Below are 16,032 nucleotides of genomic sequence, written 5' to 3'. Positions count from 1 at the left end.
GAAAATTTGATTCCTTATTTTTATATTCAAATCATTGTTTTCTCAGGGTGGCCAGCCTGTACAGAGGCGCGCCCGTAATGCCCTCTTCGCGCGGCTGCGACTCGCCACGCAGCACCCGTTCGGCCCCCTGGGGGCCAATGGCCCCTCCGCCGTCGCGGGGCCTCTACTCGCTTGGCGGGGGCGCGCCCAGCCCCCGATCGGTGCGGTCCCAGCCGCACTCGCATCAGCGCAAGCAGGCCAGGCGGTCGTCCTCCGTCGAGAGTCACAGCAGCAACGACTCCAGGTCGTGTCGCAGGTCAGTTATAAAAAATTTTGATTTTTAAATGTATATCGATACATCAAAAATATCGATATACAATCGTGTATAAAAAAAAAAACGATTAATTGGTTTCGATATATAGATATTTCTACGTATCGGAGATACCGATGTTTATCAATAGGCCTACATTAGAAATATCAATCTATTCATATATCGATATATGTTTTTTCGATATATCGATATTTGCAATTTATCTTTTTTTTTCGGAGGTCGGTTGTTTGGTCTCAAATTCAATTAGGCCTCATATCTCCTCGATGATCAACTATAGTGAGGTCCACGTTATAATGACAGTATTTGATAAACTTTGATGTTGCTATCCTTGTCTATTGTTCGACAAAGCAGGTAGTACTACCTTTTCTAGCTCTACAACGAAGCCAAATCTGTTTTCGACGATGTAGAAATATAATTAGTTAAGGCAGAGTATAGGCAACGCTGTTCTTCCATCTTTATCCACTGCCATTATAACGTGGACCTCACTATAAGTCTATGTATTGTGAATATATTCGTTCCGAATACTGGCGATCAGCCTGACTATGGTTATCTTATTTACAGCCATCCTGAAAAGTTCTGTTGTAGTCTTGGAGAATCAGGTACTCAGGTTTTTCAGCCATGATATTCTCCTTCTTCCTGGTCCTCTTCTGCCATAGATCTTTCCTTGGAGAACGGATTTCAGCAGGCCGTATTTTACTTCATTACGCATTATATGGCCAAAATATGCCAGCTTCCTGCTCTTGATGATGTTCATCACTTCCAAATCCTTATCCATTCGCTCCAATACAGCTTTGTTGGTCACTCTGTCCATCCATGAAATTTTCAACACTCTTCTATACAGCCACATCTCAAAAGCCTCGAGTCTTTTTTCAGTTGACTTGGTCAATGTCCATGACTCCATCCCATAGAAGAGTATTGATAAAATGTAGCAGTGGACGTGTTTGATTTTGATGTGACTCTTGAACAGTTTTGCCATCTGATTGAATGCAGCCCTCGCTTTTTCTATTCTGCATTTTACCTCTTAAGAATGATCCCATTTCTCATTGATCAAGGTTCCCAGATACGTGAACTGTTGCACCCTCTCTATCGGTTTGGTGTTAAGCATCAACTCACATCTTCTCACTTCCCTTACTTATCACCATGAACTTTGTTCTGCTTACATTGATTTCCAAGCCAAATTGTTCACTGACGCCTCCTCTATCTTGTTCACAAGCTCCTGCAGGCTGCTCATGCTGTCAGCGAAAATTACAGTATCATCTGCATATCGGATGTTGTTCAAGCGTTCTCCATTCAACAAGACTCCCATTTCAGTATTCTCGAGGGCTTCCCTGAAGATTTCCTCTGAATAAAGATTAAATATCAATGGTGAAAGGATGCAGCCCTGCCTAACGCCTCGAAGAATGTCAACCGCATTGGCCTGTTCCTCTGCGCTGATCCTTATATTAGAGGACTGATTCCAATACAGGTTTTGAATGATTTGAAGATCTTTCTCATCCATTCCTGTGCTCCTCAAGATCTCCATCATTTTCACATGCTGAATCCTATCAAATGCCTTCTTGTCAATTATCAGTTATCCCAATTTTGAGTATGACATCTAGTTACAATAAATTGTATTCGTTATTAATTTGCAATACTTGTTGCAATTACAGACACAGACACAGGAGCAGACGAGGCTCGGACAATGAAAGCGAGTTGTCGCGCTGCTCTGGCAAGTCACGGCGTCACCGACATCGCAGTCGGCGATCATCGGGCAGCGAGCATGAGTCCAGGCGACATTCCTCCTCCAAACATAGGCAAGTTCACCAATGATTATACAATTAGAAAAAATGGATAGTACTAGCATATTATCATTCAAGATAACTAATTACATAACTTTCTCTGCAGATAGAGTAGGGCAGCCTAACGAGAATCAAGATTCCATTCTCAGTGCAATTTAAACTTGGGTAATTGTGATTGTCCCACCATTAAAAAAGTCAATAATACAAATTACTTGGGAATCATAATTGATGAAAACCTTAAATGGGATGTTCATATTAAATACATATGTGGAAAAATTAGATATTTATCTTTTAAATTTTACCAAGTTAACAGAATTCTTAATAAGAACCACCTGAAAATGATGTATCATGCTCTAGTCAAGTCAATTCTGCAGTATGGCATAGTTGTTTGGGGAGGCTGTTTCAACTGTCATATTGCTGAATTATTTGTAGCACAAAAACTGATAATTAAAACTATATTAAGCAAACCCAGGCTCTATCCAACGGATATGGTTTTTAGTGATTTTGAGGTCATGACTATATGTCAATTATACATAAAAACCGTACCGTAATTGAGTACTTAATAAAATATAGATCCGATTTTCCTCTCACAATAAACTCTACACTCAATTATTATAATCTAAGGGCCACTGCTAACAAATATGTAACCTATAACACTAATATTGAATGTATAAGGAGGCAGTTAATTTACATAAATTAAAGGTACAGGTTAATTTACAGGTACTAAAATAATAAAGCTCATTCCAAATCACTTTCTCATGGATAATAAGATCAGCGGAAAAATTAAACTGGATATATAAAACTGGACACACAGTAATTTCTTCTTCCATTCAGATATATGACTCGAGATTTCTGCTCCAGAATTGTTTTTTCATTAGTTTTTTCATTTTTCAGTGGACTCGCTTACCTTTATTTTGAGTACCTATTCCTCTGTTCTCTTCCTTCCCCCATTTCTTCCTTATTCCCTTTTTCCTCATTACCTCTCTTCTCTTCTTTGCCTGCCTATTACATGGAAAACCAAAGTTGGCTAGGTATCTTCCTCTCTTTTTTTCTCTTCTTCAACACACCCAACCACAAAGCCCATGGTTTTTAATATTTGTAACATTTTATTGTGTTTTATTTGCTTCGTAATTCTTTGTAATTTTGTTTTGTCTTTTTTTGAGTGTTTTTAATAAATTGAAAATTGAAAAAAAAATTGAAAGAGCAAAAGCCTAGCATTGAAATTTCAATGAAATTATCTAAAGTTGCATAGTACTAGCATATTGTCGTCATTTAAGACCAAAAGCCTAACATATACTATACTATACAACGGTGTAGCTGACCTCATTCCGTCTCTGTAGCAAGTTATACAATATCAAGGCAAGGTCTTAGTTCGTCAAGTTCTCAGGTCATCAAGACCATCTATTGATTGAGTAGAATATTACTTATCGATTTATTAATTCAAGTCATCTACATTCAAAATTTATAGTTTTCATGTTTATTTTGGACTAAAATTTCATAAAAATTGTGCACGTGAAATTCTAACCTTATCTTGGACTTTGTGACCTATAAATTTGGAAGAAAAATAGCACAAGGACTACCTTATTATTTTATATTGTATAATGTTATTGCATTAGTGTCATTTGCATTGTAAATGGATAAATGAATATATATATTAAGAGAAATTAGAATAAATGGGGAGAGCCATTCAATTGATATATTGGTCAATAATTGAAGAGACTTGAAATTTTGTCAAAAATCCGTTTTTATTGGTCGAGTTTTATATTGGGTTTCTATTTTTCGTTGCAGGCTATTAGTTAGCTTCACTGTTGAACACTGTAGTTGAGAATTTTTAAATCCTTGCAATCGTCTTACTAATTTATATGCTTGACAGTTCTTCACTTAATCACTATAATAATCGCATTGGGTTACAATAGCTTCCATGGTAACTGCTCTCCCCCAATATAGAAAAAATAGCATTTTTTCTACAACTGCGCGTGAAAAAAGAATTTACATACTCAATTCTCCTCGTAAAACAGCTTATTTCTGAGGAGAATCTACTTTTTCGCTCGCTAACCATCCGCGCATGCGCAGTAAATTTTCTTTATGCTCGCAAATCATTCGCGCATGCGCAGAAGAGTTTCTTTACGCTCGCAAATCAGCTGATGGTAAGCAGCTTGCCAAAAGGTCAGATCTTAACCTAAAAAGTCGGTAATTGTAACTCCGCCGATATAAGTAATATTTAACAGGTTTGGGCAGTAGAAAAAAATTTGTATGTAATTCGCGCGTAATGCTTCTTTATCGCTCTTGCAAAATTATCACGCTCCATTTTGCATCGCGTGATAACTGGTTTGTGCGAGCGATAAAGTCGCGCATTACGCTCTTAATATATAAATAGCTATTTTATCATTTCTTTTACTTTATTACTTATGAACACGTCTTTAGTAGCCCTATAATGTTAATGTTTATTGATGTTATATTTGAAATGGCGAATAAAATTTGATATTTGAAATGAATAGGCTAGGATGAGTTGGTTTATGGTCAGGGTTTAGGTTTTGCTTTTTTAATGATAATAGGCATTCTGGTATTATTCGAAATTTTCTCATTAGGTATTTTATAATCAACAACAATAGGAATATGATACTGTATCCACTACACTTTCTGATAGTAACAGGAAAACTTGACGTACGGTAATGGTACAGAAGTAGCCTAACTGGACTGATTCTCGATCAACTGAGGTCTTGATGAAATGAATGTCACCCAATATCATCCCGTAATCCAGAATAATTGTAGAAATAAATAAAAATAAAAATCTCAGTACCCTTTTCGAATATTCAATCACAACATGTTTCGGACATTGATGCCATTTTCAAGTCAATGATAGACTTGAAAATGACATCAATGTCCGAAACATGTTGTGATTAAATATTCAAAAAGGGTACTGAGATTTGTTTTTTCTTTCTATTTTTATAAAAAGTAGCCCTATACAGAAAAAGAGATAAATTCAGAATTGTAATATTGAAAACTTGTTGCTCATAAAGAGAATGATAAAACTGAGGGAATTTGATCACTGTTTATATGAATCTGCTCAGCAGAACACTACTTCATTGAAAAGCTGGGCTCTACATCAGTTGAGAATTCCAAAAAAAATACTTATGAAAGTTAAAAACAATAACAATTTCAAGTCAATTCTTCATGATTTATTGATGTTATCCAGGTACGAACTGGTAGAATCAGAATCACAGTGGAAAGAGGTTCAGCGTAAGCAGGCCGAGGGCAGTAGTGGAGTACATCACGCCAATGTCATAAGCAGCAGTGGAGGAGGAGGAGGAGGAGGAGGAGGAGGAGGAGGAGGAGGAGGTGGTGGAGGAGGAAGGCCTAGATCGGGGTACATGAACAGTGGTATGGAGACAGAGAGTGAGCACTCGTATCATCATAGGCGCAAACATCGCAAGCACAGGTATTTATTTACAATGGAGACAACGGGTTTTTCCAAATGTCTCCTTCACAATAAAATTCTTAAGATTAAAAATCTTTTGAATTCAGGGCTACTTTCTTGTATTTATAAATAATAGAATTATAGTACCTTTTGAAATCAATAAAATAATATATACAGTTTATACAGATGCATACACTTTGCATAGAATAATGTTCATGACATGTTACATGCCACTTGAGCTCTGCTCAGATTTGCGGCTTCACGTAACAAATGACAATAATAATAATAATAATAATAATAATAATATAATAATAATAATAAATAATAATAATAATAATAATAATATAATAATAATAATAATAATAGAATAAGAATAAGTTATAATACCCTTGAAATTAATAAAATAAGAATGAGTTATAATATTCATATATAAATCAGTGAAGTTCAATCATAACCCTATTCTGGTCTTTTTAAATTTCATGTAATGTTACTTTATGTAATGTTAATTTGGGAGAGAAATAGTACAAGGGGTATCCTTAGTTTTCCTCTCCCGGTCAGTGCTTTCTTGTAAAAATAATAAATAAAAAAATATATTCTTTTTCTATTATTTTATTAATTTCAAAGGGTAGTACTATCATCCTATTTTATAATAATACAAATGAAACAGCTTATTCAGAAAGAAATAATACTAAAATAGTACCTATCTCAAAAATGGAAAATACAAAGAATTTTGTATTTGAACTATGAATTTCTATTGTGAGAGAGGGATCATTAGGTAGATACAAATGTAGAATCCACTGACCTCCTTTTCCATGAGGATTTTTCAAACAATGAATTATTTTTCAAATCAGCCCAACTCTTCAATAAGGCAACTTGATTGATTCGAGTAAAGCGTTCAAGAATTTTATGTTTAGCTCTTCAAAAAACAGACTTTCACTTCAATCTTTAATGTGGAGAGTGATGATCCAAAAGACACTATTTGCATCGATGAACCTTATAAGCTAAAATTTAAGCTGTTGATGTAGTTTAAAATTTTTGTTAAATTTGTTATATAACCAAAGTTTTATAACAAAGTTACACAGTGTAAACGCAGCTTTAAGCTACATCAACTTATAGGTAGTGGATTTTGGACCATTCCACTACCTTTATTGATACATAGGCTACAATATCATTTTCAACTATGAATGATTGGGAAAGGAACAATATATAGGCAGATTTATAAAAAATAACCAGGAAATTTAGTTTGAAAATATGACATATGAGAACTGTTAGTGAATAATAATAATACAGCCTACATCCGTGAAGAATTTATCATAATGACTTTCTGTTTTAGGCTCAGGTGGAGATTTAATTCTATCAGATTCAATAAATCTCTATCTAGTCTTCAGACCGATGGTCAACTTTCCACTGACCTATAATATACGGACGAGTAATTTTACTTACTTACGGTATTTATTTATCATTCACAATCAACTAGAAGGACAAAGAAATAGACTACAGTCCAAAACTTCTTTTTATCACAATTCCATAAAATAAATTTTCCAAATAAAGGTTATGTGAGACTTTTCAATCCTTCACTAATTTCCACATTGAAACAAAGCACTACATACATTTTCAATTTTGAATTTGAAAGCTTAATATGGAAGTCCAAAAATCACTAAACAGAATATTACACACATATTCTTGGAAGTCAATTGATGACTTATAATAAAGTATAATTTTTTCATCTTTTCATTTCTATAACCTTGGAAGTTAATTCATGACTTATGATATAAGGTATAATTATTTTTTTCATATTTTCATTCCTAGATCCCGTTCGCGGTCACCTTCGGACAAACCGCGCCTGCCCGAAGAGCTGAAACAACACCTGGAGTTCCAACTGGTGGAGACGGCCGGCATGAGTGAGTCCCAGTTGCGAGAGATCCCCTACAAAGTGGTCGAGACTACATCAGCCAAGGCCGCTGTCAAAGTGCGACTGTCTCCCACCAACAAGCGCAGAACACATTCCAGTAGGAGAATCAACAGGTGACCGAATAACAATCATTATTATACAGATGGAAATAATTTGGAAATCGCATTTGTTCAAATGATAATTGATGGATAATTAATATTTAACGAAAATACAGCATTTAATTGGCATTTTCGTTTAATAATAGTTATTATATTTTTGTTCATTGTTAATAATTGTTCGATAAAATCCAAATATATTCAATTGAAGTCTAGTCATCTGTAATTTTTAAAATCAAGACAAACTATAAATATTGAAACAACTGGGAAAGAAGTTGAATTTCAAGGTTTCTTTGAAGTGTCAGCGAATCTCTTATTACTTTTCTCAGTCTTCTCTGTGCATATCTATTTTCCATTATTATTTTCTTCTTAGAAGGTGAAAACAATTATTTTTGTGTATTGAACTGTTTCACAATTGTCAATGATATTTTATAATAGATAATGATTTAAAAATGAATTAATAAATATTTTAATTGCTATTTTATAATAATCAATGACTTAGGAATATTTTATTCGCTACCTATTTATTTTGATTGGCATTTTATAATAAACAATGACTCTAGGAATGAATGAATAAATATTTTATTTGCTATTTTATAATAAACAATGACTTAGGAATATTTTATTCGCTACCTATTTATTTTAATTGCCATTTTTCAATAAACAATGACTTAGGAATGAATGAATAAATATTTTATTTGCTATTTTATAATAAACAATGACTTAGGAATATTTTATTCGCTACCTATTTATTTTAATTGCCATTTTTCAATAAACAATGACTTAGTAATGAATAAATAAATATTTTATTTGCTGTGGAGTGATCTGTGGTCTAGTGGATAGAGAGCTTGCGTAGCAGCATAGAGATCCCGGGTTCAAACCCTCTCACAACCAAAAGTTTTTTAACCAGATCACTCCCGTGTTATCGGATGGGCACGTTAAACTGTCGGTCCCGGCTGAAGTATGACAGTCGTAAGGCCCATTGACGGCTCAAATTATATATTCAGGCGGTGGGACCTTCCCGCAAGGGACTCCCCACCAACAAAAGCCATACGAATTTACTTTTTATTTGCTATTTATTTTAATTGCTATTTCATAATAGACAATGACTCATGAATGAATAGATGAATAACAATTTTATTAGCTAATTTTCTATTGATTTCTTGCATAAATGGCAGAAGTGTTATCTCTTTATTTTCTAAATAATGCCCTTGTTTCAATATCAAAACTGTTCAACTCCCATCCTGTAGCCTATACATATTGGATTCTATTTCCATCGATTTATTTCTATCATAATCATAATCTCTACTTTGCTTTTCAAAAAAATGTGTTCTCTCCATTCCCACCATCACAAAATTCAAAAAAAAATGTAATTTAAACATTATCTTGCAGTGGTATACAGCCTTAGTATTATTCTTGTACATAGTGTACTGTATCAAAAATGTAATGTAGTGTTCTATCTTTCAGTGGTACATTGAAAGAAGAAGAACTCCCCAGTACCGGTGACAGTCCCCCGCCACCCTACTCAGAATCACCGGCAACCAATCAGAACGCTCCAAACGAAGTCACCAACTCTGATCTGACCAATAAGAACGCCGCTAACAATAACAACAGTCACCATCAGCTTCCCAGGTATGAAGATGTGTCGCAAGTCTCTGGCTTTTTCATTTGACATTCGCTCAATTCTTAGAAATCATATTGTAAATTCAAATTTATCAATTGGTTATAGTGGGATTCAAGTTATAAAGTCAGTAGAAATGATAGGATGAGATAGTTGCCAAGTTTTTTCCATCACCTTCTATACGGTAGTAGATAGCTGTGACTCAGCATTCAAGTATAATATTTATTTATGATTCTTGTTTATTATTATAATACTTTTATCAAATCATATATTCAAGATTTCATTTTCATATAATGAAAAATTATATTTCAAATATAGGCCTACTATATCCACCAACAAAATTATATCTTTTAAAAATTTTTCTAATCAATTTATTAATACAAACCATCTAAATTCAAAATTTATAGTTTTAATGTTTATTTGGGACTAAAATCTCATAAAAATTGTACACGTGAAATTCTAACCTTTATCTTGGACTTTGTCACTTATAAATTTGGAAGAAAAATAGCACAAGGACTACCTTACTATTTCATCTTCCAATGTTATTACATTAGTGTCATTTGCATTGTAGATAAATAAATGAATAAAAAATGAATAAATGAATGTTATAATAATACATTTCCGTGATTGACATTGGATACTGTATTCCGTGAGTTTATTATATTCTCTTCATGGCCTACAAACGATTTGGCAACAGTGCGGAGCTGGAAAAGGATTGAGCCTTCTGATTTTTGTAATTTCTAATTTTTTATTATTATAAACAATTTATAGTTTCTTTATTTTTGAACAGAAAAGTGGACTTAAATCAATTCAAGTGGATAGCATAACCTATAATTTTTATTCATTCATAACTCTACCTTCATTGTATTATCATTCATCCCATCATCACCTAGGCTTAAAATACTTCTAGAAAGTGGCCTTTGTAAAATAATAAAAATAAATAAATAATGACAGACAAGGATAGCAAAAAATTAATGTCAATCAGTTGTTGACTTTGTAACGTGGATCTCACTTTATTACAGAACAGTCATTCAAATTAATTGACTCGATTGCTTAGGACATTTAAATAGTTTAATGTTGAATGTAACTCTAGAGTGATTTAGTCTTTCAAAATATATTGTATATAGTAGTTTCCAAATGCTGTGGCTCATTGCTTTTTGTCATTGTATTATCCATAAAACTTTCTTGTCATAGAAAAATTTGTATTTCTTCATTATATTAAATTCGCTATTATTTTTCAGTTTATTTCTTATTGAGTTAATAGTTTCTGAGTGACTATTTGAACAGATTACTTTTTACCTCATCTAAAAAGCTCAATTCTGTACTCAAACCCATTCATAATTATTATTATCAAATGAAAATCATCAGCATTTGAATAATATTGCAATATCTCAGTAATTTCCACCATTCATAATTATTTTCCAAATGAGCAAAGCTTCATACTTAGTACTATGAAGTGCTAATTTTATCTTGGATATCAATTTGAGTAGTTTTATACCTGGAACGTAAAAGTATTACAAGTGTGATATTGATAAGATATGGAGATAGGTGAAGGACTTCCAATGAACTGATATAAAATTCCAATAGAATTGAGCTGTAGTTGAAATCGGAGCAAACGTATGTAAAACTCTAATTTGCTATATAGGGAAGTCAGTTTCATATTTTGAGTTCAAAATTTCTCTGTGTAATATAAAAGTAGGTCATGTAAGTTATTGATGAAAATATAAATTTCAAATTCAGGTTTAGGTTGTGAGGTTGTAATTAATTAATATTGCTAAGGATCCAAATAAGAATAATATTTTACTTTTATGATTTAATTTTCTTTATAAAATAATCTTTCAATTTCTTACTACTTTAAAATCTTCTGATTCATATTGGAATCATTTTTGTTTTCTTCTAGACTATTTATTAACAAGAATAATCTTATTGGAAAGAGTTAATATATATTGTATTTTAAATTTGTATGTGTAGGCTATTTGAATAGTGATATCAACTAATTAATTTATATGACGAGCCAAAGTTGTAATAGAATTATGATTCGAATGTCATGATTTATCTCATGCATGAATAAATATAGATTTAAGAGCATGGATGAAAATATACTATTTGATCAAAGATGTGTGCTCAGTTTTTTCTATTCAATGAAATAGGTAGATGAATATTCATATTTGTGTACATGCATGACTCAGATTGTAATTAGTAAAATTGATTTTGTAATTTGTGTTTTTGTGCATGTAAATATGCATTTTGTATCTGAATGTTGTGTTTGTTTTATCATCCTTTTTCCATTTCTGATCGAGGTGTAATCAGATAAATTCATTATGAATAGATTATCAACATCTTACCAAGTGCATTCAGTGAACTTAATAAATATTTTTAACATTGTATAATATTTTATAAGTCCTTCAGTTGAATCCGTACTACTGGGAATAATCTATAAGTATTAGTATGCAATTTATTATTCGATAAAAATTAAAATTGATACTTCAACAAAATATCATATTAAGGTATATAGTACGGTAGGCTACATGGAGAGATATATCATCATTTGATTAAATCCAATTTTTTAACACATCTCATTTTAACACAATGAGATGGATCACAAACATCTTTTATGACACCTGATAATCCATATCAACTACATAAATATGTTCATATGAATAATACAATCAGGCTACAAATATTACAATTCTGAGTGTATTTGGAGTTATAATAGAATTATTGTGATAACTTTCACAATATTTGTTAGTATAAATTGAATTTTTATTGTAAGAGCCTTCTGGTGTTGACGCTTATGCATTAATGCTTATCCCACCATCAACCCATGATCAATTTCTTCATAATTTCTAAAACTTTATTATGAGAATTAAAATCGATTTAATTTGAATGAATAATACATCTTTTATGACACCTGATAATCCATATCAACTACATAAATATGTTCATAAGAATAATACAATCATCTTTGCTAAGCTACAGTTCATTTCTGTACATAGACTTGAGTTACAGTAACTATTCGTGCTGAACAATAATTATTTTAGTGACAGTAATGTTTGTCTGTAACTCGTTAATGATGTTATTATTGGAGCATTAATTATATTAACACAATTTCAAATTAGATTTCAAAAACTGATGGAATTTTTAGTGGGCTAATCATTTTACCAAAAGGCTGAGTGGACATATTCTAGATTGGTTGTGGTAGCCTATATATTTATTATTGTAGCCTCTACCGTACAAAGATTCCTTTCATTTTTGATTGTATTATAACATAATCAGCTCTACTATGGGTATGGGATTTGATAAGTAACTTGAATATTCATAATTGTACTATAACATAATCAGCTCTACTATAGATATGGGATTTGATAAGTAACTTCAATTCATAATATTGATCACTGTTGTAACCTCTACTTTATGTAGACCACACTGTATTAATTTTTCGAAAATGGATGCAAATATAAACCTTTCTAGTGACTAAATAGGCGATGCTCAAATAATACTAATTTTATTGTAGAATACAGTACTAATATGCTTGTAACTAGATTTGTTCTGTAGCTTTGATTAGTAGCTTGAAGCTAACTAGCTTGTTAACAGGAAATCGAGAGTACTATTTGATATTGTTGATTACTAATTCGCATGATAAATGCATGGATAAACATGAACTGCATGAGTATCATCAATTGATCATGATCATGCAGAGACAGGAAAAAGTAGGTAGGAAAGTTTTAGATTTCCAGTATATAAAATAACTTATGGACCAATTTATGTCAAAAAATTGCTGTTAAATAAAACACTAAACTGGTTTACTTATAAATTTAATCTGGGAGAAAATCTTACAAGACAGATAGATTCTTAACATGGTGATTTTTGTACAAATTCTATTGGAACGGAACGGTGTGATACCTTTTTCAGTTCTTTAGTGGTTTAATTCCTTCATTTGTTTTACTAATTTACTATAATATACCGTATATGTAATTATTTCATGATAATTTATTGTATCTAGTTTTTGTTGGAGTAAACAAGCTTATTAATTGGAATTTCTTCTTGGGATGACACAGAATCAAGTACCCAACCGTATTTGAAATGTCATTCTCAAAATACGTTTATTTATTCTTATCTATCTAAAAACTCAAAACTTTGTCTTCCCCCTCACCAAGAGACCAAGAGATTTGATTTCATTCAAAATTTGAATTTGAAAATTGTAATAGGTGAATTATTATTGACACACCGTTCAATACAATGGCCTTCTTCACTCAAAGACTCTATATTTTCAGGTAAGATTCAATTTAACAAATTATGCATGATTGCTGGAATTGCGCATGATATGCCAAAAAGGAAATGGTGCTGCCAATCCAGTTGGTGCCGGGTGGTTCCCTTTTCCAGGATGTGGTACTGCTATATTAATTTCGATTATTCATTCGCTATAAATTGATGAATAATGATAATATTATCAAATATACTTGAACTAATACTATGGAGGGGTTGAGCTTAATTCGAAGTAATATACTATTCAGAATCATGTCTATTTGCTACGAAAAATGAAGAAGGCTATGAGAATAGTTCCATAAAAATATACAGGATATGGCAATATAATTTTTTGAACTGGAAAAATGTTGAACTCATGCCTCATGAACATAAGTTGTAAATGTTAATATTATAGATGAAAGTCGCTCATGGGATGATTTACCTATTTGTGATTCTTACAAACTAGGCCTACTATTATGTTTTTTTGTTCAAAATTTCTCGTCTGAATCTTATTCTAATCGGAGAATTTCAATCAATTTTGTACATACAATATACCCTAACATTGATTAGTTTAAGATGGTCTTTTGTACATATACAATATACACCCTATCATCGATTATAGGGCTAACTTACTAACTTTGGCTTGCAGCATAGAATACCTGAAACAATCTTAAGTGTAAGTTTTCTCTGCTTACAGCTTATGCTGATTATATGTAGGCTATTCGTTGGGTTTAACAATAATTAACTTCTTCAAAATATGCTTTTATTATATTTCTGCTCTCAATATCAACTTATTCACCATTGGGTCTCTCTATTCACTAAAATAATCATCCTCATTTCCCTGTTATATTTGCGCTTTGGAGGAATCTGCTATCAATATTAAATCGCATGTATTTAATGTAGAAGTTTGGGTTAATCTAGGAATCTAGGCCTCAAATAATATTCTCAATTGAACAATATTTATTCGACTTCATGTCTTTACAATCTTCCTCAGCTATCATATAGTGTGAACTCACTTTGAGTAAATTGCTCTTCACCTGTCTTCAATTTGAACCTCAAGGCTGAATATTCTGAATATTCGAGAAATAGAATTATGTATTCATGTATTATATTGATTATCAGATTAATAAATTACCTATTATTAAATGATAAATTACCTACCGTATCGTATTCTTTGTAATACTTTATTCTTTGTGATTGAATAATTCTTAAAGGGTACTGAGATTTTCATTTGTCTTTCTATTCCTATAAAAAGTAGCCCTATACAGAAAAGAGATTTGTGATACTAATTAGACTAATGTTGGTAATCTTAATTTATTCTTCCTCCTTCATTCTGCCTATTCATAACAGGTTTCATTCTCCTTGTTCTAGGGTGTTCTAATCGTCATAAAAATGCCAATTGAAAATAATATAAGTAGCCTAAGCTACCCTAAGTACTAGAAAATATTTTTGCTAATTAAGCTATCATGGAAATTTGAGTGTGATATTTTTGTTTTTTATTCTGTTTTTAACCGTCAAAATTTAAAATTCTTGGTGAAAATGGACTAAATTTTAGAAAAGTGGAACCATAACCCTATTTTGGACTTTCAAAATGTTATCAAAATTTGGGAGAGAAATAGTACAAGGAGTATCCTTAGTTCTTCTCTCCCAATCAGTGCTACTTTGTAAAAATTATAAATAAATGAATTGAAATAAATTATCCAAATGTAATACTGGATTATTGGGTTTGATAGATGATATAAAATGGTTTTATTATTTGAGTTTCAGTTAGTTCTAATCTAGCAATTCCAATTATAGGTGTGAGTATAATATAAACTATAGCCTACTCTATACTATTCTAGACTATTGTGTCTTCTATATTCTCTGTGTCTTACACTGCTGGTAGCTATTATTGTAAATGAGTCTTCCTATAGTCTTTGATTCGAGAAAAGTATTTTCAAGTATTTTTTAATTATTATAGGTCCAGCACTTGGACTATCTATTATTGAACAGGATAATATTGTAAAATTTCATCCTAAAATTCAATGTTCAGTATTTGCTGGGAATATTCTTAATTTTCCAAAGGTGTGAACTCTTATGCATTCAGTCCTATTACGTGTTATGTTGTTATAGCTCAAATTGTGATGTTTCTATTCAAATGTGGATTTTAATGATTATAATGAAATTTGGCTATGTTTACTTAAATTAAACTCCAAACTGCTCTCACATTGCACATGGATATAATCGTCCTTCTTTTTCCCTTCATAAAACAATTTTCTGTATGCAAAATAAAATTTACAAAATATATAGGCCTATACAGTTTAATAAATTTAATAAATTCTACTCAATAGATTCCATAATTCACATGAATCGTTAAAACACTCCATTCGAATGGGCTACTTTTTAAATTAGTAAAACAATAAAAAATCTTGAAGCACCCTTTACTTTAAAGTTTTTTTTTTAAAAAAAAGGATGCTTCAAGATTCTCATATTGTTTTATTAATAAATTGTTAAATTGATAGAAAATTCCAATAATTCAATAATCATTGTATCGAAAGTAATTGATTATATTTACTGTGCTGAAAATCTTGATCGACTCAGATTGAATTTATTGTGCAACAATCTCAATTCTATTTATTCACTGATTCCTTGTGCTGGATTCAATGCCAAAATT

The 16,032-nt window shown here is 31.7% G+C and overlaps 1 protein-coding gene across 2 annotated transcripts in view; it reads left to right on the top strand.

Annotated features, from left to right (window-relative positions):
• LOC111047556 (band 4.1-like protein 4A) overlaps positions 1 to 16,032 on the top strand; it is a 611,588-nt gene that overhangs the window by 579,708 nt on the left and 15,848 nt on the right. For both annotated transcript variants that reach the window (XR_005570427.1, XM_039420715.1), the window contains exons 14-18: positions 47 to 295; positions 1,960 to 2,103; positions 5,285 to 5,527; positions 7,316 to 7,531; positions 8,981 to 9,145. Coding sequence is in view for 1 of the 2 variants with exons in the window: in XM_039420715.1 (XP_039276649.1) it covers positions 47 to 295; positions 1,960 to 2,103; positions 5,285 to 5,527; positions 7,316 to 7,531; positions 8,981 to 9,145 (1,017 nt within the window). In the remaining variant the exon portion in view is untranslated. The remainder of the gene's footprint in view (positions 1 to 46; positions 296 to 1,959; positions 2,104 to 5,284; positions 5,528 to 7,315; positions 7,532 to 8,980; positions 9,146 to 16,032) is intronic.

Source organism: Nilaparvata lugens, chromosome 2 (assembly GCF_014356525.2).
Source record: "Nilaparvata lugens isolate BPH chromosome 2, ASM1435652v1, whole genome shotgun sequence".
NCBI lineage: Eukaryota > Metazoa > Arthropoda > Insecta > Hemiptera > Delphacidae > Nilaparvata > Nilaparvata lugens.
This window is presented reverse-complemented; position numbering and strand designations above follow the sequence as displayed.